This window comes from Mobula hypostoma, chromosome 4 (genome assembly GCF_963921235.1).
Source record: "Mobula hypostoma chromosome 4, sMobHyp1.1, whole genome shotgun sequence".
NCBI lineage: Eukaryota > Metazoa > Chordata > Chondrichthyes > Myliobatiformes > Myliobatidae > Mobula > Mobula hypostoma.
The window spans coordinates 158,544,213-158,569,056 of NC_086100.1; the positions used below are offsets into that span (position 1 = coordinate 158,544,213).

At 40.7% G+C, this 24,844-nt stretch overlaps 1 protein-coding gene across 2 annotated transcripts in view; it reads left to right on the top strand.

The window, feature by feature from the left end:
- Positions 1–24,844, top strand: part of tbck (TBC1 domain containing kinase) — a 248,987-nt gene that overhangs the window by 62,275 nt on the left and 161,868 nt on the right. For both annotated transcript variants that reach the window (XM_063046811.1, XM_063046812.1), the window contains 7 exons: positions 4,123–4,183; positions 4,264–4,325; positions 10,324–10,385; positions 14,255–14,403; positions 20,343–20,475; positions 23,615–23,714; positions 24,603–24,652. In XM_063046811.1, coding sequence (XP_062902881.1) covers positions 4,123–4,183; positions 4,264–4,325; positions 10,324–10,385; positions 14,255–14,403; positions 20,343–20,475; positions 23,615–23,714; positions 24,603–24,652 — 617 coding nt within the window. The remainder of the gene's footprint in view (positions 1–4,122; positions 4,184–4,263; positions 4,326–10,323; positions 10,386–14,254; positions 14,404–20,342; positions 20,476–23,614; positions 23,715–24,602; positions 24,653–24,844) is intronic.

Sequence of the window (24,844 nt, forward strand, 5' to 3'; positions counted from 1 at the left end):
CTTTTGTTTTTCTGCATTTGTTTTGGTAATTGCTATAATATGTATTTTCAAAAATATATGTGCAATAAAATATGTGAACTAAAAATCATAGGACCTTCTGATGAGTTTATGGACTTCAAAGCACCATTAACTTATTCACTGATCTGTACAAGACAATGGACTTTGTGTTTAATGTATGGAACATAAAAGTTGTCCCAGCCACACCACACTGCACCATCAACTCCCAAATCCATGGTGATTGTAAATATCCATGATGTCAACCTGGAAAATTTAGATCACCGAGTATCTGGGGTTTGGGGGGGGGCAAAGAGTTAATAACTTTTGAAAAAGTCAGCATTAATAGTGAAGATCATCACTGCTTCTAGTGTATTGCATGAGTTCAGCCTTCAGCTATCATCAGGTAAAAGTGTTTATAATTGAACACCTCAAATCCAGCAATAAGCTTACAGGCAATAGTGATCCCCATCTACCTGTACCCTTGAGAGACTTCAACTTCCTCCAGCAGGCCATTCTAAGACTGTAAGACATGGGACCAGAATTAGACAATTCGGCCTATCGAGTTTGCTTCACCATTCCATCATGGCTGATTTATTATTCCATTCTCCTGCCTTCTCCTTGTAACCTCTGGCACCCTCACTAATTAATAACCTATCAACGTTCGCTGTAAATATACTCAATAACTTGTCTCAGCAGCTATCTGTGGCATTGAATTCCTTAGTTTCACCACCCTCTGGCTAAAGAAATTTCTCCTCATCTCTGTTCTACAGGGACGTCCTTCTATTCTGAGGCTCTGGCCTCTGATCCTAGACTCCCTTACTAAAAGAAATATCCTCTCCACATCTATTCTATCTAGGCTTTCACTATTCAATAGGTTTCAATGAGATCTTCCCTCATCTTTTTATACTGTGGTGAGTACAGGCCTAGAGCCATCAAATGTTTCTCATACATTAACCATGTCATTCCCAGATTCATTCTCGTGAACCTCCTCTGTACCCTCTCCAATACCAGCATATTCCTTGCTAGATAAGGGACACAAAGCTGCTCAAAATACTACATGTGCAGTCTGACCAATGCCTTCAAAAGCCTCAGAATTACATCCTTGCCTACCAAGCAAGCAAACAAACAAACATCTGGCTCAACAAGCCATTCCACATAGCAATTCACCTGTTTAACTCTAGCCTAATCACAGAATGATTTTCAATGACTAATTAACCTACTTCAGCTGTACTATTTTGGACTGTGGAAGGAAACTCATGCGGTCATGTGGATAATGTGCAAACTCCTTAAAGAAGGTGCTGGAAGGCAGCAAACTCTTGATTCCCCAATCTGTAATAGTGTTGAACTAATGGCTATGCTACCGTGATGCCCTCTAGTTCTCTTGGAATGAATGCTAACATTGGCTTTTGTTTTCCTTACCACTGACTCAACATGCAAGCTGGGAATTCTGCATAAGGGCCCCCCAGGTCCCTATGCATCTCTGATTTCTAAGCTCAAAGGTTTCAAAGGTACAATTTATACCTATGTATGCAATATACATCCTGAAATGCTTTTTCTTCGCAACCATCCATGAAAATAGAGGAGTGCCCCAAAGAATGAATGACAGTTAGATGTTAGAACCCCAAAGTCCCTCCCGAACTCCCCTCCCTCCTGTGCGTAAGCGACAGCAAGCAACAATCCCCCCTCCCCCCACCGGCAAAAAAAAAGCAGTGGCACGGGCCACCGAGCACTCAAGCGTGAGTGAAGCAACAGCAAAGACACAGACTTGCAGTACCCCCAAAGACTACTTGTTCACCCGGTATTCGACATACCACAGGCTCTCTCTCTCTCCCTAGTAAGGGAGAAAGAGAGGTCTCCATTTCACAGCGAGAGGGGAGATATAACTAACAACTCACTGGTTTACAATGTTAAAAGTACGTTGCGTCACTTTTTCCAAGCTCTGTGCCCAAAGATCTCAGGTCTCTGGGCACACAGCCAGAGATCTTCCGTCTCCTACAACACACCGATCTCCTTCAGAGGCACCGATCTTTGATCCCCCCCATCTCCAGAGCCACAAGATCTCAGTCCTCTGAAGGCGAGTGAAGCTCTTAAACTGAGCCCTTGGTGTGCTGAACAATGGCTATTTGTGAAACCTTGAGAGTGGGTCCCATTCCCGCAAAGAACAGTAGTCAGCGTGTAACTCCAGGTCAGGGTCTTCAAAAGAACCCTGAAAGGGGAAAATAGAGATATTAATGATGAAAATAGAGCTGTTTCCGAAGATGCAAGCAAAGGAGTTGCCGTTAGACGCCATTAATCCTCCTAAGCTCCTCCCCGATTTTATCACCATTTAGAAAATAGTCTATGCCTCTATTCCCTATTCCTTCAACCAAAGTACATAACCATACACGTCCCTACACTATATTCTATCTGCCACTTCTTTGACCATTCTCCTAATCTGTCTGTCATTCTGCAGACTGCCTGCTTTCTCGACACTGCCTGTCCCTCCACCTATTTTTGTATCGTTCACAAATTTGGCCACAAAGCCATGAATTCTGTCATTCAAATCATTGACCTATAATGCGAAGAGAAATGGTCCCAACTCTGACCCCTGTGGAATACCACAGTGGACAACTTCCTCTTCAAAGATGTTCCCACAAAGCTTCTTGGAGTAGATGTAGCACCTTCACTATCTGCACAAAAGGAGGATCTGTGAAGATGCTTTGAATCTCATTTGTTTCTACCTGTTTTGCTACTTTCAAGTGCAGCTGTATCCCCAGAAATCGCTTTTCCTCCAGCCTTAAAAGTCTTTGCTTCAGTAGTATTTTTCATGTACAGCCTGCTCGGTGGAACGCTTATTTTTATGGTTTTTCTGTTTTCAAACCAATGTAATTAAGCTTTTAACATTTTATCATTGTTCTGACTCTGTCTTATTGCATTATCTTAGATAAACTGGAGATTCTTTGTCAAACGTTGTGTAAATCTGAAACTACTGATTTCATAGTCATGTCTCTAATTCCATCCCTCATCCCACCTGCTGTTACCAGCTTCATTTCCCAAATTTATTATTCACTAATTGATCTCCTATGGCAGGAAAGACCTTTCGTTCAGGTGAATTGAAGTCAGTCCCTAACTTTGACTGTTGGGAGCCTAGATAACCCAATCGCCATTTATTTTGTAATATAGATTCTTTCCATTATACGGCATCTGCTATTGATCTGCCCACCATCCAAAGATATCTGTTTCTATCAAAACTTTCTGAATTCTTTGAAAGTTCACTATGTGGTTTGTATTTTTTTTATTGCAAACTGTACAGACTATCTAAATTATAACCTCCCAGGTGCAGACTCACCATGAGTATTTCCTTTACCTTACTTGCTGTCTCTATCTCTAAGGTGGTATAGGCAACTACGATTTGGAAGCTTGCATATGCAGATCCTAATATAATAATTAAAAAATATTATTCTGCAGACACTGGAAATCTTGATCAACATGCTCAAAATGCAGGAGGATCAAATCAGGTAGCATCTATGTAGTGAAATAAATGGTTGCTATTTCAGGCTGAGACCCTTCATCAGGACTGGAAAGGAAGGGGGCAGAAGCCAGAATAAAAAGATGGGAGGAGAGGAAGGAGTACAAGCTAATGGGTGAGGGGGAAGGTGGATGAGGAGGAGGAGCGTGGGTGAAGTAAGAAGCTGGAAGGTGAAAGGTGGAAGAGCTAAGGAGTCAAGGAAGAAAGAATATAATAGGAGAGGACAGTGGTCCATGGAAGAAAGGGAAGGACAGAAAAAGGAAAGGAGGAATTGAAAAAATGTCTGGGAGTGTGCAGTGACATAAGATTTTGTGGCATGGATTTATTTGCATTAAGCTACATCTGCATTTGATCAACCAATATGCTGATATGCCCATTTTCTATCAAAACCTCCTGCATTCTTCTTTGAAAGTTGACTGCACTGCCTACAGCTATTGAAACTGAAGCATATGTGGTGCAGTGTGAAGACTAAATTAGTAGGTTACACCAGGAGTTCATGCTAAGCAAAAGGCAGAACCTCTTTAATATCATTTGCAGACAAATTGTATTTAACAAATGTTATGTAAATAAAAATCATATGTCTGGCTAAAAACATTACTGCTTATTGTTTTATTCAGGGCCATAAACTATTCCAGAACGTGGATATATCCGAAAGGCTAAAATTTATCTTAAATCTAGGTATGTTGCTTTTTCTGATCCTCGGTGTTAATGCTGTTCTTGTCTTCCCGCGTTGTACTTATTTGTGGTTTGTTTTGCAGATTGTGTGGACGACATCGTGACTGTTATAGCTGAAACGCATGGTTGCTTCAATATAACCACGGTTTGCTACTCGCTTTTAATAATAACTGCAACATTATTATTGATATTTATGATTAGTTTTTTGACATCTTGACATTTTGCAATACCTTTATAATGGTGGTAATAATATACCTGAGAGGGCATTACTTTTTTTAAAATAAGAAAAAAATAGTGAAAATACTCAGCAGATCAGCCAGTGAGAGAGGAAACAATATTTTGCAGGATGATCTTTCATCTGTTTTCATGAAACTAACTCTGTTTCCCCAGTATTTTGCTTTTGTAGTCTCATTATTTTATTTCCTCTTGTGATTATTTCTCTATTTTTCTACCCTTCCTTCCATGTGTCCAAAATGTACATTCAGTGGCCAATTTATTAGGTACACCTTTCTAGTACTGGGTAGGAGCCCTCCCCCTTTGCTCTCAGAACAGCCTGACTTCTGCATGGCATGGATTCAACAAACAAGGTGCTGGAAACATTCCTTGGAGATTCTGGTATATGTTGACATGCGAGCATCTTGTCATCGTGCATTGTTGCTGCAGATTTGCTGGCTGCACAGTCATGTTGTAAATCTGCTGTTCCGCTACATCCCAGAGGTGCTCAATTGGATTGAAATCTGGTGACAGTGGAGGCCATTAAAGTACACGGAACTCATTGTCATGAACCAACTTGTTTTGACGTGTGCTTTCTGACATGGCATATTATCCTGCTAGAAGTAACCATTAGAAAATAGATAGACTGTGGTCTTTAAGGGATGCAGATGGGCAGCAACAATACTCAACTAGGCTGTTTCATTTAAATGATGCTCAATTGGTATTTAGGGTCCTAATGTGTGCAAGAAAACATTCCCCATACCATTACACCACCACCAGATTGAACTGTTGACACAAGGCAGGATATGTAATGTATGGATCTATTTCTTTGAGAACAATGACTCCCCCACCCCCCCACCCCAGCACAGTACTACTGTCGTCTGCACATGTGCTGTTATCTATGCATATGCATTTCTCTCTCTCTCTCTCTCTCTCTGTCACACCCACACCAGTTACAGCTATCTCCCATGTGCGTGCTTTTATTTAATATATGTGTAGTTGTGCTTATACACAACAGGATGGATTCATGTTGTTTATGCCAAATTCTGGCCTGCCATCTGCATGTTACAGCAGAAATCAAGATTCATCAGGCCAGGCAATGTTTTTCCAATTTTTAACTGCCCAGATTTGGTGAGACAACGGTGTATTTGCACATGACAGATCAATATGTAGTGTTGGGGGGAAGGGGGGGTCATAGATCCACTGTAGCCACATTTTCTTGTTCTTAGCTGACAGGAGTGGAACTCTGTGTGGTCTTCTGCTCCTCTAGCCCATCTACTTCAACGTTCAATGTGTTGTGTGTTCAGAGGTGCTCTTCTGCACACCAATGTTGTAATGGGTTATTTGAATTACCGTCGTTTTCCTGTCAGCTTAAACCAGTCTGGCCATTTTCCTCTGACCTCACTCATTTACAAGGAATTTTTACCCACAGAACTGCAGCTCACTGGATTTTTTTTTACACACCATTTTCTATAAACTCTAGAGACTGTTGTGTGTGTGGAAAACTCCAGGAGATCAGCAGTTTCTGAGATACTCAAACCACCATGTCTGGCACCAATGATCATTCCACAGTCAAGGTCACTTAGATCATATTTCTTCCCCATTCTGATGTTTGGTCTGAACAACAACTGCAGCCCTTGACCACGTTTGCATATTTTTATGCATTGAGCTGCTGCCACGTGATTTGCTGCTTAGATAGGTGCATTAAAAATCTGTTGGAATTCTTTCAGGAAATAACAGGTAGGATAGACAAAGGACAGTCAGTGGATGTCATTTACTTGGAATTTCAGCAGGCCTTTGACAAGATGCAGCCTATGAGGCTGCTTAACAAGTTAAGTGTCCATAGTATTACAGGAAAGATACTAGCATGGATAGAAGATTTGCTGACAGGCATTTCCTTATCCGCTGTCAGTCCCTGTCAGACTACTCACAGATCCTTGCTCCCCTGCACTCTTGGGTACCAATGCCTGTTTTCAAAGTCAATGGCCATCTCTGGATCTCTTGAAGCAAGATCCAAACAAAACTGATCACTGCTTCCAAAACAAGATGTTAACCTTAATATTTTGGATTGTTTTAGATTCACAGCACACGTGCTTATCTATAAGTGAAAATACTTGTCAACATGAATCAAGGGGGTCTAGAAACCAATAAATATAACAGCAGCGTGAAAAGGTGCAGGAATAGGCTATATGTTCCTCAGCCTATTCTGTCAGCCACGGATCAAGATCATGACCCATTCTCAACCCCAAATCCAGTTTGCTGGCTAATCCTCAGATAGGGAGCCACGGTAGCGTTGAGGTGAGCACCACGCTATTCCAGCTCAGGGTTTGAAGTTCAATTCCAATGTATTCTGTATGGGGACTGTACATCTCCCATTGGAATGCATGGGTTTGTCTCCAAGTGCTCCAGTTTCCTCCCACAGTCCAAAGACGTACCAGTTAGAGGGTTAATTGATCGTTGTAAATTGCCCTGTGATTGGGCTAGGGTTAAATCAGGGGTCGCTGGGCCGTACGGCTCGAGAGGCTGGAAGGGCCTGCTCCAGGCTGCATTTCTAAATAAATAAATCTCTCAATTTTCCCAATTTCCAAAAACATTTCAACCACAACATATTATCTTTAGGGCTAGAGTATTCCAACGCTGCCTTGAAGCAAAATCCGACCAGTTCCCCTCCAATACTGCCCTCCTCCATCTGGTGGAACTGGTTCTCACCCTCAGAAGTTTCTCCCACCTTCTCCAAATTCAAGGTGTGGCCATGGGCACCTGCATGTGGCCCAGCTATACCTGCCTTTTCATTCGCTATGTTCACGTTCCATGCCTTCCCTTGTGATGCTCCCTAACCCTTTCTGTGCTACATTGATGACTGCATTGGTGCTGCTTCATTCACCCATGCAGACCCTGTAAATTTCATCAATTTTGTCTCCAGCTTTCACCTTGCCCTTAAATTCATTTGGCTCATATCTGACACCTCTCTCCCCTTTCTCCCCATCTTTGGAGACAAACTGTCTGCCGATGTCTTTTATAAACCCACCGATTCCCACTATCTTGACAATACCTTTTCCCACCCTGCCTCCGGTAAATATATCATTCTCTTTTCTCAGTTCCTTTGTCTCTGCCACACCTGTTCCCAGAATGAGGCTTTCTTTACCAGGACATCAGAGATGTCCTCCTTTTTTAAAGAACGGGGTTTCCCTCTTCCAGCATTAATGTTGCCCTCACCTGCATCTCCTCCATTTCCCAGACTTCTGGTGTCCTTTGTCTTCCCACCTCCTCAACAGGGATAGAGTTCCCCTTTTCCTCACCTATCACCCCATGAGCCTCTACATCCAAAACGTCTTTCTCCACAACCTCCACCATCTTCGATGGGACCCTACCTCCAAACACGTCTTTACATCCCTTCACCCCACTCTTCACAGGGATCACTTCCTCCATCAGTCCCTTGTCATTTCATCCGTCCCCACTGATCTCCCTACTGGCACTTATCCCTGCAAGTGGTAGAAGTACTATACCTGCCCATTCACCTTCCTCTGTCTCCTCTATTCAGAACTCGAGACAGTCCTTCCAGGTGAGGCAACACTTCAGATATACATCTGTTGGAGCCGTCTACTGTCTCTGATCTGCCCAGTGTGGCCTCCTCTACGTTATTGAGATCCACCATTGACTGGGGGACTGCTTTGTCAAGTACCTCAGCTCCATCCGCAAAAAGCGTAATTTCCCGGTGGCCATTTCAATTCCTATGTATCCCCATTTCCATTCCGACTTGTCGGTCCATGGCCTCCTCTTTTGCCACGATGAGGTTACTCTCAGGTTGGAAGAGCAACATCTCGTATTCCGTCTAGGTAGCCTTCCAGCTGATGGCATGAACATCCATTTTTTCAACTTCCAGTAATTATTTCCCTTATCCTCTTATTCACTTTCCTACTCTGGCCCCTTACCTCTTCTTGTCACCTTCCTTTCACCTCCTCCTGATGACCTCTTCCTTCTGTTTCTCCCATGATCCACTCTCCTCTCCTATCAGATTTTGTCTTCGCCAGCCCTTTACCTTTTTCACTTATCACCTCCCAGCTTCTTACTTCATAACCCTTTCCCACTGACCTAGCTGCACCTATCATCTCTTAGCTTGTCCTCCTCCCCCTACCCCCACCTTCTTAACCTGGCTTCTCCCCGCTTCCTTTCCAGTCCTTTCTTAGCCCGAAACGTTGACTGGTCTTTTCCATGAATGCTGCCTAACCTGCTGAGTTCCACCAACATTTTGTGTGCATTGAACCAAATATATTTATTTTCACCTCAGTCCCAGGAAGCTAACATCTTATTACAAGACAATAGGCCTAGACTTTCTGCCATGCGCATTAGAAGAGTTATTTTGGAGTAGAATGCTCGGGAATTGAAGTTGTTTATGACTTACGCAGGTGATCTATTTTCCTTCCAATTTCCATTTGATACTAGAGGCAGTGGAAGGCAGAGGGTAGAAATCACAAAATACTATATTCTTATAAAGAAAAGTTTTTTTTCCTTTGGAAATAAAGTTTATGTCTACATTATGAAAGATATCTTAGCAGTGTAGAATATTAATGGACAATGCTATGGAATTTCTTCTGATATTGCATTAAATGAATGTTCTCTTGGGTGTTGGGGGAGGTTAAATGACAGGCAGTTTCTCAAGAGTATGGCCATGAAGAGAATCATTGATGGAGTAAAATGATTCTCATGTTTTCATAACGTTCAGAGAAGGGTTTGAGAAACCCATTATGTACTGTTCCTTATAAGAAAGTGATTGTGTGCAACTGACAAGATAGAGAAGGGTAATGAGGTGCTATGGACTAGGCATTGAGAAATTCAGTGCAAATCAGTCTGGATGGATTGTTGCTGAATGATTCAGTTCTATATATTATGGCTCTTACAAAGTGAGGCAATAAGAATCAACCATCTCTTTCCAAATTAATTAATCCTGATTCTTTTTAAAAATAGAAGATGTATATTTTTTATTTGAGGCTTGTACCCAAAGACAGAGGTATGGAAGTCGTGTTATAAACAGAACAATTGGTAAATCAATGAATGAGGAAGAAGTTAGAAGAAAAGCTGAGGGAATGACAAAGAGACAAAAGGGAAGTCAGCTGTTTTTCAAATAGGACCCCGTTGGTTGTAGGTTTAGCACTGGTAAGGGAAGGGAAGGAACAGAAGCTCAATGATTGAAGTTCAAGATAGTGTAGAAAGAAAGGCAATTCAAAAACAAGTTGGTTAATCCTCAAAAAATCAGCTTTCTTCATTATTCAGAACTTAACATTTAATAAAACACAGACAAGTTGCTGGAGGGACTCAGCAGGTCAGGCAACATCTGTGGAAATGAATCAACACTTTATATTTCAGGCCAAAAACCCTTCTTCAGGTCCTGATGAATGGTCTTGGCCCAGAATGCCAACTGCTTACTCTTTTCCGTAGATACTGACTGAACTGCTGAGCTCCTCCAGCACTTTGTGTATGTTACTTTAGATTTACAACTTCTGCAGGATTTCCCATGTTTGAACATTTAATGGTATACATACAATTATCTTTACCCCTATTGCTTTTTAAACCTGGTTGATGCTCTCTATCTGACCTTGCCTTAATAAACTGCTCTCAACAAATGAAAGACTGGCGGACAACAAGAAGCATGTGTGAAAGACACAGTGCCAGAATAAAACACGGGATATCCATTGTTAGATATGGATTGTGCTGTTGTGTGGAAGGTACTGAACAGAGGGGTCATGCAATATGCTCTAAAATGGGCACGTATTACTATTACCAAGGAGAATATCTAATATGGAGTTGTAATTTAAATAATTGGTAGAATTGGCAATTTCTTATTTCTCCTTTCCAAACAAAGATTATTTTGCATTTTATGTCATTTGTTGGTAAATAAAACTAAATAAAACTGTTGTATCTTCTTATCAAAGGATTTACCCAAAGATGTTCTAACACTACTGAGAAAATGTCTAACCTATCATCCATCCAAAAGGTAAGTGCTTGCATCACATCAAAGCAAATTCCAAAACATCACATATAATTTTTATATCTTAATAATTTTAGCAGGTGATATCAGTGATTAGTTAAAGCATTGAATTTTTGCTGGTTTGAATTCTCAGTGGTACACAACATTTAAGATACAGTAATTATTAACAGCACATCACTAAAAACTTGCCATAATCATCTGTCAAAATGTAACTATGTATAAAATCTTACTTCATATTTTTTAGCAGTTGTTATATTGCATTGAAAAGAACAAAATGAAATTGTCATGGGCTCTCTGTCCAGTTTGTAAAAGTCATTTAATGATTGAGTTATTATTGATCTGCATTTCTCAATGTTGAAATTATTTTATCTTGTATCTTTGCAGTGTCAAATTAACATTTACTAATAAAAACAAATTGAAAGGTCAAGTCAAAATGTCCTTAAAATACCTTTTATGTGGTCTCCTCTGAAGTCCGTGAACTTGAACATAAAATTTTTTCAAATGATGTTAGCAAAATTGAAGCAGTCCAACTAAAAAAATACTTTTAGACATTTTCAAGAGGGCTGATTCAAAGTATCAGACTTTCAGGACTTGGTCTAACTTCGCTATCTGTGCATTCTTAGACAAATGCAGAAGACCAAGACCTGGAGATTAGATGCCAGACATCTGATTTTTTTCGCTGCTGACTCAATGGAAAACATAATTGCAGGGAAGAGTTTGAGTTATTTTACTTAACTTTAGTAGTTTAGAATCAGTCAGAATTATTATCATTGACATATGACATAAAATTTGATGTTTTGCTGCATCAGTACAGTACAAAGATATAAAAATCTAGAAAGTACAAGAAAAAAAGGAATAATGAGGAAGTGTTCATGGATTAAGGACTGTTCAAAAATTTAATCGCAGAGGGGAAGAAACTGTTTCTGAATCTTTGAGTGTAGGTCTTCAGACTCCTGAACCTCCTCCCTGATGGTAGTAAGGAGAAGAGCATGTGTTTCAGATGATGAGGCTCTTTGAAGCACCGTTTCTTGACGATGTTGTTGATAGTGTGGAGGTTTGTGTTCATGATGGAGCTGGCTGGGTCCAGTCTTTAGCAATACTGAGCCTATGATTTCATTCTCTGAAGCTGACGTGCAAGCAGCCTTTAGGAGGATGAACCACGAAAAACATTCGGTCCAGATGGGTACCTGGCCAAACACTAAAGATGTGTGCTGATCAGCTAGTGGGTGTGTTCACTGAGAACTTTAACCACTCGCTTCTACAGTTTAAGGTACCCACCTGCTTCAAACAGGCTTCAGTTATACTGGTGCCCAAGAAGTGTGTGATGACCTGCCACAATGACTATTGCCCAGTAGCACTTACATCCACATTGATGAAATGCTTTGCGAGGTTGTTGATGAAACATATTAATTCCTGCCTGGGAAGCGACTTAGATCCACTCCAATTTGCCCACCAGAGCAACAGGTCCACAGCAGAGGCCATCTCATTGGCTCTTGTCTCAACCCTGGAACATCTGGCCAGCAAAGATGCATGCATTTTTACCGACTCCAGCTCAGCATTCAATACCGTCATCCCCTCAGAACTAAACAATAAGCTCCCAAGATCTTGGCCTCAATACCTCCTTGTGCAATTGGAGCCTGGATTTCCTCACTTGCAGACCCCAGTCAGTTTGGATTGGCAACAACATCTCCTCCATGAGCTCAATCAGCACAGGTGTAACACAAGGCTGTATGCTTAGTCCCCTGCTCTAGTTACTTTGCACTTATGGCTATGAGGCTAATACAGCTTCAGTGCCATGTTCAAGTTTGCTGACGACGCCACTGTCGTAGGCCGAATCAAAAGTGGTGACAAATCAGCAAGTGGGAGGGAGATTGGCTGAGTGATGTCAGAACAACAACTTCTTACTCAATGTCATCAAGACCAAGGAGCTGATCATAGACCTCAGGAGAAGGAAACCAGAGGTCCTTGAGCTAGTCCTCATCAGAGCATAGGAGGTGGAGAGGGTTAACGACTTTAAATTCCTCTGTGTTAATTATTTCAGAGGATCTGTCCAGGGCCCAGCACTTAAGTACAATTACAAATAAAGCATGACAGTGCCTCTACTTTCTTAGGAGTTTCCAGAGATTTGGCATGACATCTAAAACTTTGGCAACCTTCTGTAGATATGTAGTGGAGAGTATATTGACTGGCTGCATCACAGCCTGGTATGGAAACACCAATGCCCTTGAACGCAAAATTCTACAAAAATTAGTGATTACTGTCCAGTCTATCACAGATAAAACCCTCCCAACCACTGAGCACATCTACATAAAACACTGTTGCAGGAAATCAGCATCCGTCATCAGGGATCCCTACCAACTAGGTCATGCTCTCTTCTTACTGCTGCCGTTAGGAAAAAGGTACAAGAGCCTCAGATTCACATCACCAGGTTGAGGAAGAGTTACTACCCCTCAGCCATCAGGCTCTTGAATCAAAGGGGACAACTTGACTCGTTCACTTGCCCCAGCATTGAGATGTTCCCACAACTAATGGACTCAATTTCAAGCACCGTTCATCTTATTTTCCCAATATTTATTGCTTATTTATTTATTATTATTATTTCTTCTGTTTTTATTTACAGTTTGCAGTCCTTTACATTCTGGTTGCACGTCCTAGTTGGGTAGTCTTTCATTGAGTCTGCTATGATTATTATTCTATAGATTTATTGATTATACACACAAGGAAATGAATCTCAGTGGTGCATATGGTGACATATATGTACTTTGATAATAAATTCACTTTGAGCTTTGAACTTTGACTTTCAAGGCTCCATATCAGACTGTGATGGAACCAGTCAGAATGCTCTCCATTATACATTTATAGAAATACGGTCTTTGGTGATATACCAAATCTCCTCAAGCTCATAATGAAGTGGGGCCATTGCTGTGCCTTCTTCGTGACCACATTGATGTCCAAGATAGATCCTCTGATTTGTTGATGCCCATGGACTTGAAGTTTATCAGCCTTTCCACCACTGATCCATCAGCGAATGCTGGTGTGTGTTCCCTGACTTCCCCTTCAGCTAAGCATGCATCCTTGAGCTGTACTTGTGTTGATAATCAGTGAGGAGATGTTATTACCTATCTGCGTTGACTGGGATTTCCCAATAAGGAAATCAGGGATCCAGTTGCAGAGGAAAGTACAGAGGCCCTAGTTTAATGCTTGATTGTTATTATTGGCGGAAAAATGGTGTTGAACACCAAGCTGTAATCAAAAAACAGTATTCTGGTGTTTGTATTTTGGTTGTTAAGTGCTCCAAAGAACCTAGTAGATTTTAATACCTTTACTTTCGAACTTTTGTTATGTAAATGTATATGAATAGTTTCTAAATGTGTCTGACAAACTCTAGCATTTCTGCACCTTAGTCGTAACTCAGAATCAACTCTGCCTCACCAGATGCCTCTCAGGTGAACAGCATACTCAGCTATCCATATTTAGATATATAAATTCTGAGCAGGCAGCAAGTCTCCAGTCCAGGAGGATATGCCCAATATCTCCCATCAGTCATAAATTAAGTTTGGAATAATAGGTCCATTAGATTTATTTTATCATTAAAATTATCTCCTCCGTTCCCTTAGCAATAACCAGGCTAATCAGGGTATCCCTTCAAGGTGAGAAATGAACTCCTAGTTAGTGAAACACATTCACCGTTGAAGTAAGAGCAGTCAAAACAATTGTTAAAGTTGTTCTGTAGCTTAGCTTATTATTACATTTGTATTGGATGTCCATTTATGCAAATTGCTCCTCAAAACATACTTCCCTTAGCTAATGATCACATAAATGTTGAGTTCCTGTTGGATTAATGCTGATGTGTTTTGAATCTGTTTGCCCGGCAGGCCTACTCCAGCTGAACTGTTGAAAGATAGTTTATTCAGTGAAGTTTCTGCCTTGTACACACCCTTCCGCAAACCTGATGGCCTCTTTTCCTCTTCTCTACGTTGTGCTGATCTGATCATCCCTGATAACTTGGAAGCTTTCTGTAAAGGTGAGGAATCTTTGGAAATTATTTTTATGCCAGACTGTGACAGCTAAGTTGGACAATATGTTCTAAGATGTAACAAACATGATCTGTAACAGTTATCTCTCAGAATTTGTAAACCTTTTGAAGATCTTTTTACTTGTTATCAAGCTTCTACCTGAACCATCAATGCAGGATTCTATAACTGGCTCATTAAGCAATGGGTACCGTTAAAGAAACACAAAATTCTATGACATACTAAATTATACGTTGTGACTTTTTATGCTATTGAATTGTCTAGTTAAGTGCTAGTGACATAGAAATAGAAACATAGAAAATAGGTGCAGGAGTAGGCCATTCGGCCCTTCAAGCCTGCACTGCCATTCAGTACGATCATGGCTGATCATCCAACTCAGAACCCTATACCTGCCTTCTCTGCATACCCCCTGATCCCTTTAGCCCCACAAGGGCCATATCTAACTCCCTTTTAAATATAGCCAATGAACTGGCCTCAACTGTTTCCTGTGGCAGAGAATTCCACAGATTCATCACTCTCTGTGTGAAGAAGGTTTTCCTCATCTCGGTCCTAAAAGGCTTCCCCTTTATCCTCAAACTGTGACCCCTCGTTCTGGACTTCTCCAACATTGGGAACAATCTTCCTGCATCTAGCCTGTCCAATCCCTTTAGAATTTTATACATCCTCATGTCTTTGTGGATACTGGAGCCAAGACGATCAGACCTCCCTTCAAGGGTATGGTTTCTGAATTAAGCATAAATTATATTATAATCCATTGCAAGAGGTGATTTCTCCCTTTAGTTTTGTATCTGTATTTCTGTCCATCAATTTGGCAGAAGTAGCTAAGCTAATCTTTCTTGAGCACTTTTCCAATTACATCATCCTTTTCTAGTCATGGGCTCGCTAATCTCCTGTCTGAGATTAGATGGAATGTGATTCTCAAGCTCAGTGCTGAGGATATATAACTGAAGACACTCTGTAGCACTACACACTTCTTCACAGCTTCAATCTAGTTCTAGTACCATTTCTCAAATAGCAGATTTGTTCAAAGTTACCACGTGATTGATACGTTTATTGTCAGTACAGGGATATTAAAATAAAGTCAGAGTATGCTAGAACGATTCAGTAAATTGAGCAACATCAGTGGAGAGCATGTTACAAATTCAGGCTGTGACCTTTTGTCATTAAGCTAAAATATAGATGCCTGGTGCTAAAGTAAGTAAATCACCAGCTATATTTTATATTTAGCGTTTGTGTAACAATGAGCCAAACATGCTGTTGTTGACTACAGAAAGTAACCAATAAACAAAGTAAATCATGGAATATTGCAAATCATATGGCCCATCATATTTGCAACAGTTGTTTAAAAGAGACATACATCTAATTCCAATGCCCACCCAAACTATATCCCTCAAGCCTGTATTTTGCCGCCGTTGGAGTATTTATCTAATTGCTATTTGAATGCATCTCCAACACCCTTAAAGGCAGACCATTCCAGTTCATCATAACTCCATTAAAGAAAAAACTTGCATCATTGCCCTCTAGTTCTTTTGTCAAGTACCTCAACTCTGTGTCCTTTAGTTAGTAACCTCTGCGCCGGTGGAAGAGTGAAGCTTAGTACATTTCCTTTCAGAATGTTGAATGACATAATTTAACATAACCTTTTCAAAGAGGACGGCATGCTCCAGCATAAATAGGTTTGGCACGAAACACAAGAAGCTGCCACAGAAGTGCATTAGGTAAAAGGGAAGGCTGTTAGAATGCTAGCCTTCATTTCAAGGGCATTGCCTAATTAAAATGGGAAATCTTCCTGTAGCTATACGAAGTGCTGATGAGACTATCTCTAGAGTAATCTGAACAATTTTGTTACACCTATCCATTGGAAATGAAGGTTTGATGATGTGATCACTGATACAGAGAGAATTGTCCTCTGAGGAAAGGCTGGACAAATTGGGATCTACTCACTGGAGTTTAAAATAATGAGAAGCAATCTTATTGAAACATACAAGATTATTTAGGGTAAGACAGAATATACATCTTCAAGAAGATTCCAGAAACCAAAATAAGATGGTGCCCATTAAGAATGAGATGTGGAAGAATTTTTTCTCCCAGGAGATTGTGAGTCTTTGGAACTTATTCTCAGAGTAAGCTGTGGAGGCAGGATCCTTAGATTATTTAAGGCTGAGATAAATGGATTTCTAATTAGTAAAGTATTAAGCTTTATAGGAAAGGTCAGAAAAATAGACTTTAGGAATGTTGGATCAGCCGTAATCTTACTGGATACTGGAGTAGTTTAAGAAGCCAAATTACCTACACTTATTCATACTTCCTATGGATTTAAGTGCATCATGGAGCCACTGCAGGAGCATTTAGTCCCTCAAACCCATTCTAGCACTCAGTTGGATAATTTTTTTTGTATCTTAACTCCAGATATCCATAAACAACATGAATACTGCAGATGCCGGAAATTCAAGCAATACACATCAAAGTTGCTGGTGAACGCAGCAGGCTAGGCAGCATCTCTAGGAAGAGGTACAGTCGACGTTTCAGGCCGAGACCCTTCATCAGGACTAACTGAAGGAAGAGTTAGTAAGAGATTTGAAAGTGGGAGGGGGAGGGGGAGATCCAAAATGATAGGAGAAGACAGGAGGGGGAGGGATGGAGCCAAGAGCTGGACAGGTGATTGGCAAAGGGGATACGAGAGGATCATGGGACAGGAGGAGAAGATGAAGCCACACTCAGGTTGGAGGAACAACACCTTATATTCCGTCTGGGTAGCCTCCAATCTGATGGCATGAACAGTGACTTCTCTAACTTCCACTAATGCCCCACCTCCCCCTCGTACCCCATCCGTTATTTATTTTTATACACACATTCTTTCTCTCACTCTCCTTTTTCTCCCTCTGTCCCTCTGACTATACCCCTTGCCTATCCTCTGGTTTCACCCCCCCCCTTGTCTTTCTCTCCGGACCTCCTGTCACGTGATCCTCTCATATCCCCTTTGCCAATCACCTGTCCAGCTCTTGGCTCCATCCCTCCCCCTCCTGTCTTCTCCTATCACTTTGGATCTCCCACTTTCAAATCTCTTACTAGCTCTTCCTTCAGTTAGTCCTGATGAAGGGTCTCGGCCTGAAACGTCGACTGTACCTCTTCCTAGAGATGCTGCCTGGCCTGCTGCGTTCACCAGCAACTTTGATGTGCATTCCAGATATCCATCTCTGTTTCAAGATCCACAGAATGTGAGGCTTGCTGTGAAGGAGATTTTTCCTTGACATACCTGTTATTCCCCATTGTTCCAGACTCCCTCGCAAGCGAATATATTTTCTGTCTAATTGGTGATCTAATTTCAGATGAGGGGGGAATGCCAAACTAGATCTAGTATTACGTAACGAACCGGGTCAGGTCACAGATCTCTCAGTGGGTGAGCATCTGGGGGACAGTGACCACCACTCTCTGGCCTTTAGCATTATCATGGAAAAGGATAGAATCAGAGAGGACAGGAAAATTTTTAATTGGGGAAGGGCAAATTATGAGGCTATAAGGCTAGAACTTGCGGGTGTGAATTGGGATGATGTTTTTGCTGGGAAATGTACTATGGACATGTGGTCGACGTTTAGGGATCTCTTGCAGGATGTTGGGAATAAATTTGTCCCGGTGAGGAAAATAAAGAATAGTAGGGTGAAGGAGCCAAGGGTGACAAGTGAGGTGGAAAATCTAGTCAGCTGGAAGAAGGCAGCATACATGAGGTTTAGGAAGCAGGGATCAGATGGGTCTATTGAGGAATATAGGGTGGCAAGAAAGGAGCTTAAGAAGGGACTGAGAAGAGCAAGAAGGGGGTATGAGAAGGCCTTGGCAAGTAGGGTAAAGGAAAACCCCAAGGCATTCTTCAATTATGTGAAGAACAAAGGGATGACAGGAGTGAAGGTAGGACCGATTAGAGATAAAGGTGGGAAGATGTGCCTGGAGGCTGTGGAAGTGAGCGAGGTCCTCAATGAATATTTCTCATCGGTAGTCACCAATGAGAGGGAACTTGATGACAGTGAGGACAATATGAATGAGGTTAATGTTCTGGAGCATGTTGATATTGAGGGAGAGGAGGTGTTGGAGTTGTTAAAATACATTAGGAAGGTTAAGTCCCCGGGGCCTGACGGAATATTCCCCAGGCTGCTGCACGAGGCGATGGAAGAGATTGCTGAGCCTCTGGCTAGGATCTTCATGTCCTCATTGTCCACGGGAATGGTACCGGAGGATTGGAGGGAGGTGAATGTTGTCCCCTTGTTCAAAAAAGGTAGTAGGGATAGTCTGGGTAATTATAGACCAGTGAGCCTTACGTCTGTGGTGGGAAAGCTGTTGGAAAAGATTCTTAGAGATAGGATCTCTGGGCATTTAGAGAATCATGGTCTGATCAGGGACAGTCAGCATGGCTTTGTGAAGGGCAGATCGTGTCTAACAAGGCTGATAGAGTTCTTTGAGGAGGTGACCAGGCATATAGATGAGGGTAGTGCAGTGGATTTTAGTAAGGCATTTGACAAGGTTCCACATGGTAGGCTTATTCAGAAAGTCAGAAGGCATGGGATCCAGGGAAGTTTGGCCAGGTGGATTCAGAATTGGCTTGCCTGCAGAAGGCAGGGTGTCGTGGTGGAGGGAGTACACTCGGATTGGAGGGTTGTGACTAGTGGTGTCCCACAAGGATCTGTTCTGGGACCTCTACTTTTCTTGATTTTTATTAACGACCTGGATGTGGGGGTTGAAAGGTGGGTTGGCAAGTTTGCAGATGACACAAAGGTTGGTGGTGTTGTAGATAGTGTAGAGGATTGTTGAAGATTGCAGCGAGACATTGATAGGATGCAGAAGTGGGCTGAGAAGTGGCAGATGGAGTTCAACCCGGAGAAGTGTGAGGTGGTACACTTTGGAAGGACAAACTCCAAGGCAGAGTACAAAGTAAATGGCAGGATACTTGGTAGTGTGGAGGAGCAGAAGGTTCTGGGTGTACGTGTCCACAGATCCCTGAAAGTTGCCTCACAGGTAGATAGGGTAGTTAAGAAAGCTTATGGTGTGTTAGCTTTCATAAGTAGAGGGATAGAGTTTAAGAGTCGCAGGGTAATGATGCAGCTCTATAAAACTTCGGCTAGGCCACACTTGGAGTACTGTGTCCAGTTCTGGTTGCCTCACTATAGGAAGGATGTGGAAGCATTGGAAAGGGTACAGAGGAGATTTACCAGGATGCTGCCTGGTTTAGAGAGTATGGATTATGATCAGAGATTAAGGGAGCTAGGGCTTTACTCTTTGGAGAGAAGGAGGATGAGAGGAGACCTGATAGAGGTATACAAAATATTAAGAGGAATAGATAAAGTGGATAGCCAGCGCCTCTTCCCCAGGGCACCACTATCCAATACAAGAGGACATGGCTTTAAGGTAAGGGGTGGGAAGTTCAAGGGGGATATTAGAGGAAGGTTCTTTACTCAGAGTGGTTGGTGTGTGGAATGCACTGCCTGAGTCAGTGGTGGAGGCAGATACACTAGTGAAATTTAAGAGACTACTGGACAGGTATATGGAGGAATTTAAGGTGGGGATTTACATGGGAGACAGGGTTTGAGGGTCGGAACAACATTGTGGGCCGAAGAGCCTGTACTGTGCTGTACTATTCTATGTTCTATTTTCTATGATTAAAGAATCAGGTAGATAATATTCTGGTAAAAAAAATAAAAATAGAACCTAGGCCCAATTTAACCATTGTAACATAGGATAGGTAAAATGAAAAGTTACACTGCCCTTGCATCCTTCTAAAATACATGATTTCTCATTGTTATGGTAATTATTGTTATTGCCCTTGAAATCAAAATTTCAAATTGAAGTTGTTTCGCTCAATAACAATTTTGGGTGTGTAACAATTGAAATGAAGTCAAATGAGAAAATTGTTAACAGTGATTATTGGTTTTTATTTATGAAGAAGAAGAATATCTATCGGAAAGAACTATTAATGAAGTCTATTATCTGTGGTGTTTGGCTGGAGGCGACTTGGAAAAGGAACTCGCAAGCAAAGGAATCATTCGTTCTAAGCCACCAATTTGCACATTGTCAAAGTAAGTCAACAAATTGCTGTAGTCACTAAGTTCCACCAGTGGTTGTGTTTGTTAGTGGCGTCTACTTTGTATTAAAGTAGAAACTGATCTGTCAATTACAGATTTGAGTTGGCAAGGTTATATAAATGTAACATCCAACTTAAAAGTAATTCAGAAATTACTAAAACCATTCAGGGGATCAGTATGTACCTGTGGAAAACTGCATTCAAAGTTAATGACTCTGGTTGATGACAGCTCATTAACCCAGCTCTTGAGTGCAATTTGAGGTTGAACTGATGATCACTGACTAAATCTTTAATCAGATAGTTTAGAAATTTTTCAAACAAAACTAAGCCAAGGTAAAGAAAAAGCAGATATCTCTTTCATGCCTATTGAGTGATTGTAAGAACAAATGGAGCACAGTTTGATAAAACATTGCTAAGATTTGGCAAGTATCTTGTTGATACAGTTCAATGTGTATCTTGAAAATCTTTGCATCATTTTTTTTATTGCAAATGTCCATGATGCATTTTTAATGGAAATAATATGTGTAAGCTTGTCTTGTTGTATTTAACATGCTTCTGGTAACAGAGGCATTCCTTCAACCACACAGTCATCGCAAGCATACACTTAATGGCCACTTTATTAGGTACCCTAAAGTGGATACTAAGTGCATGATCATGGTCTTCTGCTGTAGACCATCCACTTCAACATTAAACATGTTGTGCGTTCAGAGATGCTCTTCTGCACACCACTGTTGTGACGTGTGGATATTTGAGTTGTTGTCACCTTCCTTTCAGCTTGAAATAGTCTGGCCATTCTCCTCTCACCTCTCTCCCTAGCAAGGTGTGTTTGCCTAGAGAACTGCCGATCATGGGATGCTTTTTGTTTCTCGCGCCATTGTACATGCAAATCTAAGGAGATCAGCAGTTTCTGAGATACCCAACACCCCCCCACCAACCATCTGGCACCAACAATCATTCCATGGTCAAAGTCACTTAGATCACATTTCTTCCTCATTCTGATATTTGGTCTGAACAACAGCTGAACCCCTTGACCATGCAAGCATGTTATTATTCATTGAGTTGCTGCCTCATGATTGGCTGATTAGATATTTACATTAATAGACAGATCTACCTAATGAAGGGGCCACTGAGTGTATTTACCATTTTTGTTCATTGTCACTTAATACCTTTAATATCTTTATCATAGCCTATTAGATGGCACTTGTATATATTGCTAATTAGAATTCTGATTCCAATATCTTAGCTGTAGCCAGCTATGATAATTATTTAACAAGACAGATTCAATTAAAAATATTAAAGCAGGAATTTATAACGGAAATATGAAAACATGAACTGTAATAAATTAGTCATATTTGGCATCATCGTACTTCAGAGGTGAAACGTGCTTTTGTGCCTGTGAAAACACTGCAGGAATGTGGATGGAGTGTTTTCATGTTCACAGAGTAAAGTACTAGGCAGAATCGTGCAGGAAATTGCTGGCGAACTTGGGACAGACTGCTGGGATTTAGTCCATAATTAGAACCAAGTTAAGGGCTTCTTGAATCTGTTGATGTACTTCATTGCTAAACCCATATGGAGCTCAGTTGCAGAACACAAATTTGCTTAAATTCTGCAACACTAACGCTGTCCAGGGATCCTGTGTCAGGTTATATTCAGTCAAGAATCTGTAAGCTTATTCATTGACTAGGAATTTTATGTCCGCAATGATATAAGAATAGGAGTACGTACTTCTAAAAAAAATATTTCTTCGCAGTAATGTTTTCAATTAATTTAAAACATTTTGAAGTGTTTTAAGTGATTACAGATTTCTTAATTTAAATTTTCAATTAAGTTTCAATAGTTTTTCAAATGATTATAGTGGAAGCATGATTTTTCTCACTGGAAGTCCGTGAGCAGTGGTATTCCACAAGGATCAATGTTGGGGTCTCTATTGTTAGTAATATGTATTAATGATTGGGATGAAAAGTAAATAGTCTGCTTCGTACGTTTGCAGCCAACTCAAAAATAGACGAAGTTGTGGATTACGAGGAAGGTTGTTAGAGGAAACAGCAGGATCATGACATTTGAACAGAGAAATAACAAATGGAGCTTAATCTGAACAGGTGTTAAGTGATACATTTGGGGAGATCAATTGTAAGAAGAAAGTGTACAGGACCTTCAGAGTATTGATATGCAAGAGGGATCCTAAGGTGCAAGTTTGTAGCTCCCTAAAATTGGCAAGCCAAGTGGATATAGTGGTGAAGAAGACATGTAGCATGCTTGCCTCCTTTGGTTTGGGCTTGAAGAATCAAAGTTGGAAAACCACATTGCAGCAATACAAAACTTTGATTTGGCCACACTTAGGAATGTTTAATGCAGTTCTGGTCACCACATCATAGGAAGGGTGTGGAGGCTTTGGAGAAATGTTAAATCAAGATACTGTCTGCATTGGAATGTAACAACTATAAACAGAGGCTGGACAACTTTGGATTGTTCTTTTTCTGACCTGATAGAATAATATAAATCTATAAAGTTCATGGGGTGGATAGTCAGTCTGTTTTCCGCAGTGGGAATGTTAAAGACTAGAAGGCATAGCCTTAAGATGAGAGGAGGACAGTTTAAAGTAGGTTTTTGTCTTGCAGAGAGCAGCAGGTGCCTGGAATGTGCTGTCAGGTCAGATGGTGGGTGCCAATAGAGAATTTTGCAGTAGAAGCTTCCTCTTTTGGTTCTTTTGCCTTTAGATTCATTAAGAGGCAATTTACATCAGCCATTTAACTTTCCTTGTCTTTGCGATGTGGGAGGAAGCCAGATAAAAGGAAGAAACCCATGCTGTAAAAGGGAGAATAGGTAAATACCACAAAGGGTCAGGATCACGCCTGGGTCCCTAGTGAACTAATTGGTGTTTTATTATGCTGCTCATAAACTAATAAATTGCCTAGCCAAAGCATTTGTTACATAATGAACTAAAATGTCCTTCAAGAATTTGGGGGTTTTTTTCTGTGCACAACTTTGGGTGTTGCATTATAGTTTTAGGACGAACTGTAACAAAGTCTGTGAATCCATTTCTACCAGTCAATGCATAGATTTCTCTGCAGTACACTCAGTTACTGATTATGGAGTATCTAATAGTAACTCAAATTTTCCTTGTGTTTAAGTTTCATCTTAGAAGATGGAGAAAGCTTTGGACAAGTAAGAGACAGAAGTTTCCTGCTTGATGACACTACATTGATGTTGTCATTATGTCAACTTAAGAATGTAAGTGATAAAAATAATCACTCTTTAATAATTAAACCCTCATGTATCAGTGTCTAATACTGGACTAAAGATGAACAATGTACTAATTAAGTAAAAACTTGGTTTACTGGTGATTTTCGAAGTTTTGTAGAAACGTTCAGTGGAGAAAAATATTGCTGTTTAAATGAGATCACAATAAACTCTGCAGCATGAACTAGAAGCTATTTTATTCAGAGCTCAGAACCCTATCCTTGAATCACAACATAAAGTACCTCATACAAACTCTCCCTTTCTGTCTAGTATGTTAACTTTAGGTGCTTATTAATGGTCTTTTATTCCAATTTTCAAATTATTAACTTTATTTATCCTCTGTCAGTGATCTGAGTCCTCTGACGTTTTTGCTATGCTTTTCTATGCCCTTGTTTGCCCACCTTTCATTACTGATCTTTCATTTTGCCTTCAATTTCTCACTGCTTTCCCACACCACATACACACACACACACACACACACACACACACACACACACACACAAACACTTTTCTGCTTTGCTTTGACTATTTCTTTCTAAAATCTGTAATTGGAACACAAGCTGTGCTATAACAAGAGTTTTATTGATTGTAGCATTCAGCTCATAGATTTCTAAGTTTAATAGTTACTGTCAAATTAATTTTGTTATTGCCTCCCTGAATAAGGTGAGATTAATAACTGAGAATTAGTGCACTTCCCATTTCGTCTCTCATTCATGTTCTTAATCTTCAGGTTATCCACTGTTCTGACTAAATATCCTCTTAGGTTCATGGTAGAAGCCTATATGTAAACCTTTTCTGATTTACCATTTACATATTTGCATATGATACTGGCTTTTCATTTTAATATGTAAGCTGAATTTTTAATTTCTTATTTTCTAGAGATTGAAAGATGTTGCTGGGGAAGCATTTTATCCATTGCTGGAAGATGAGTGAGTCCTGTTGATTAATTGATTCTAAAACAAGTCAGCATTTCAAGTGATTTCAAAAACACAAAACTAAACCTTAGTCATCTGTGGAAATGTGCATCTCACTGCTATACTGGGAAGGTGCCAGGTCAGTTGAAATTTACAGGACTGCAGTATGGACCAGAGATCTGCTGTGATCTGAAGATTTCAGAAGAT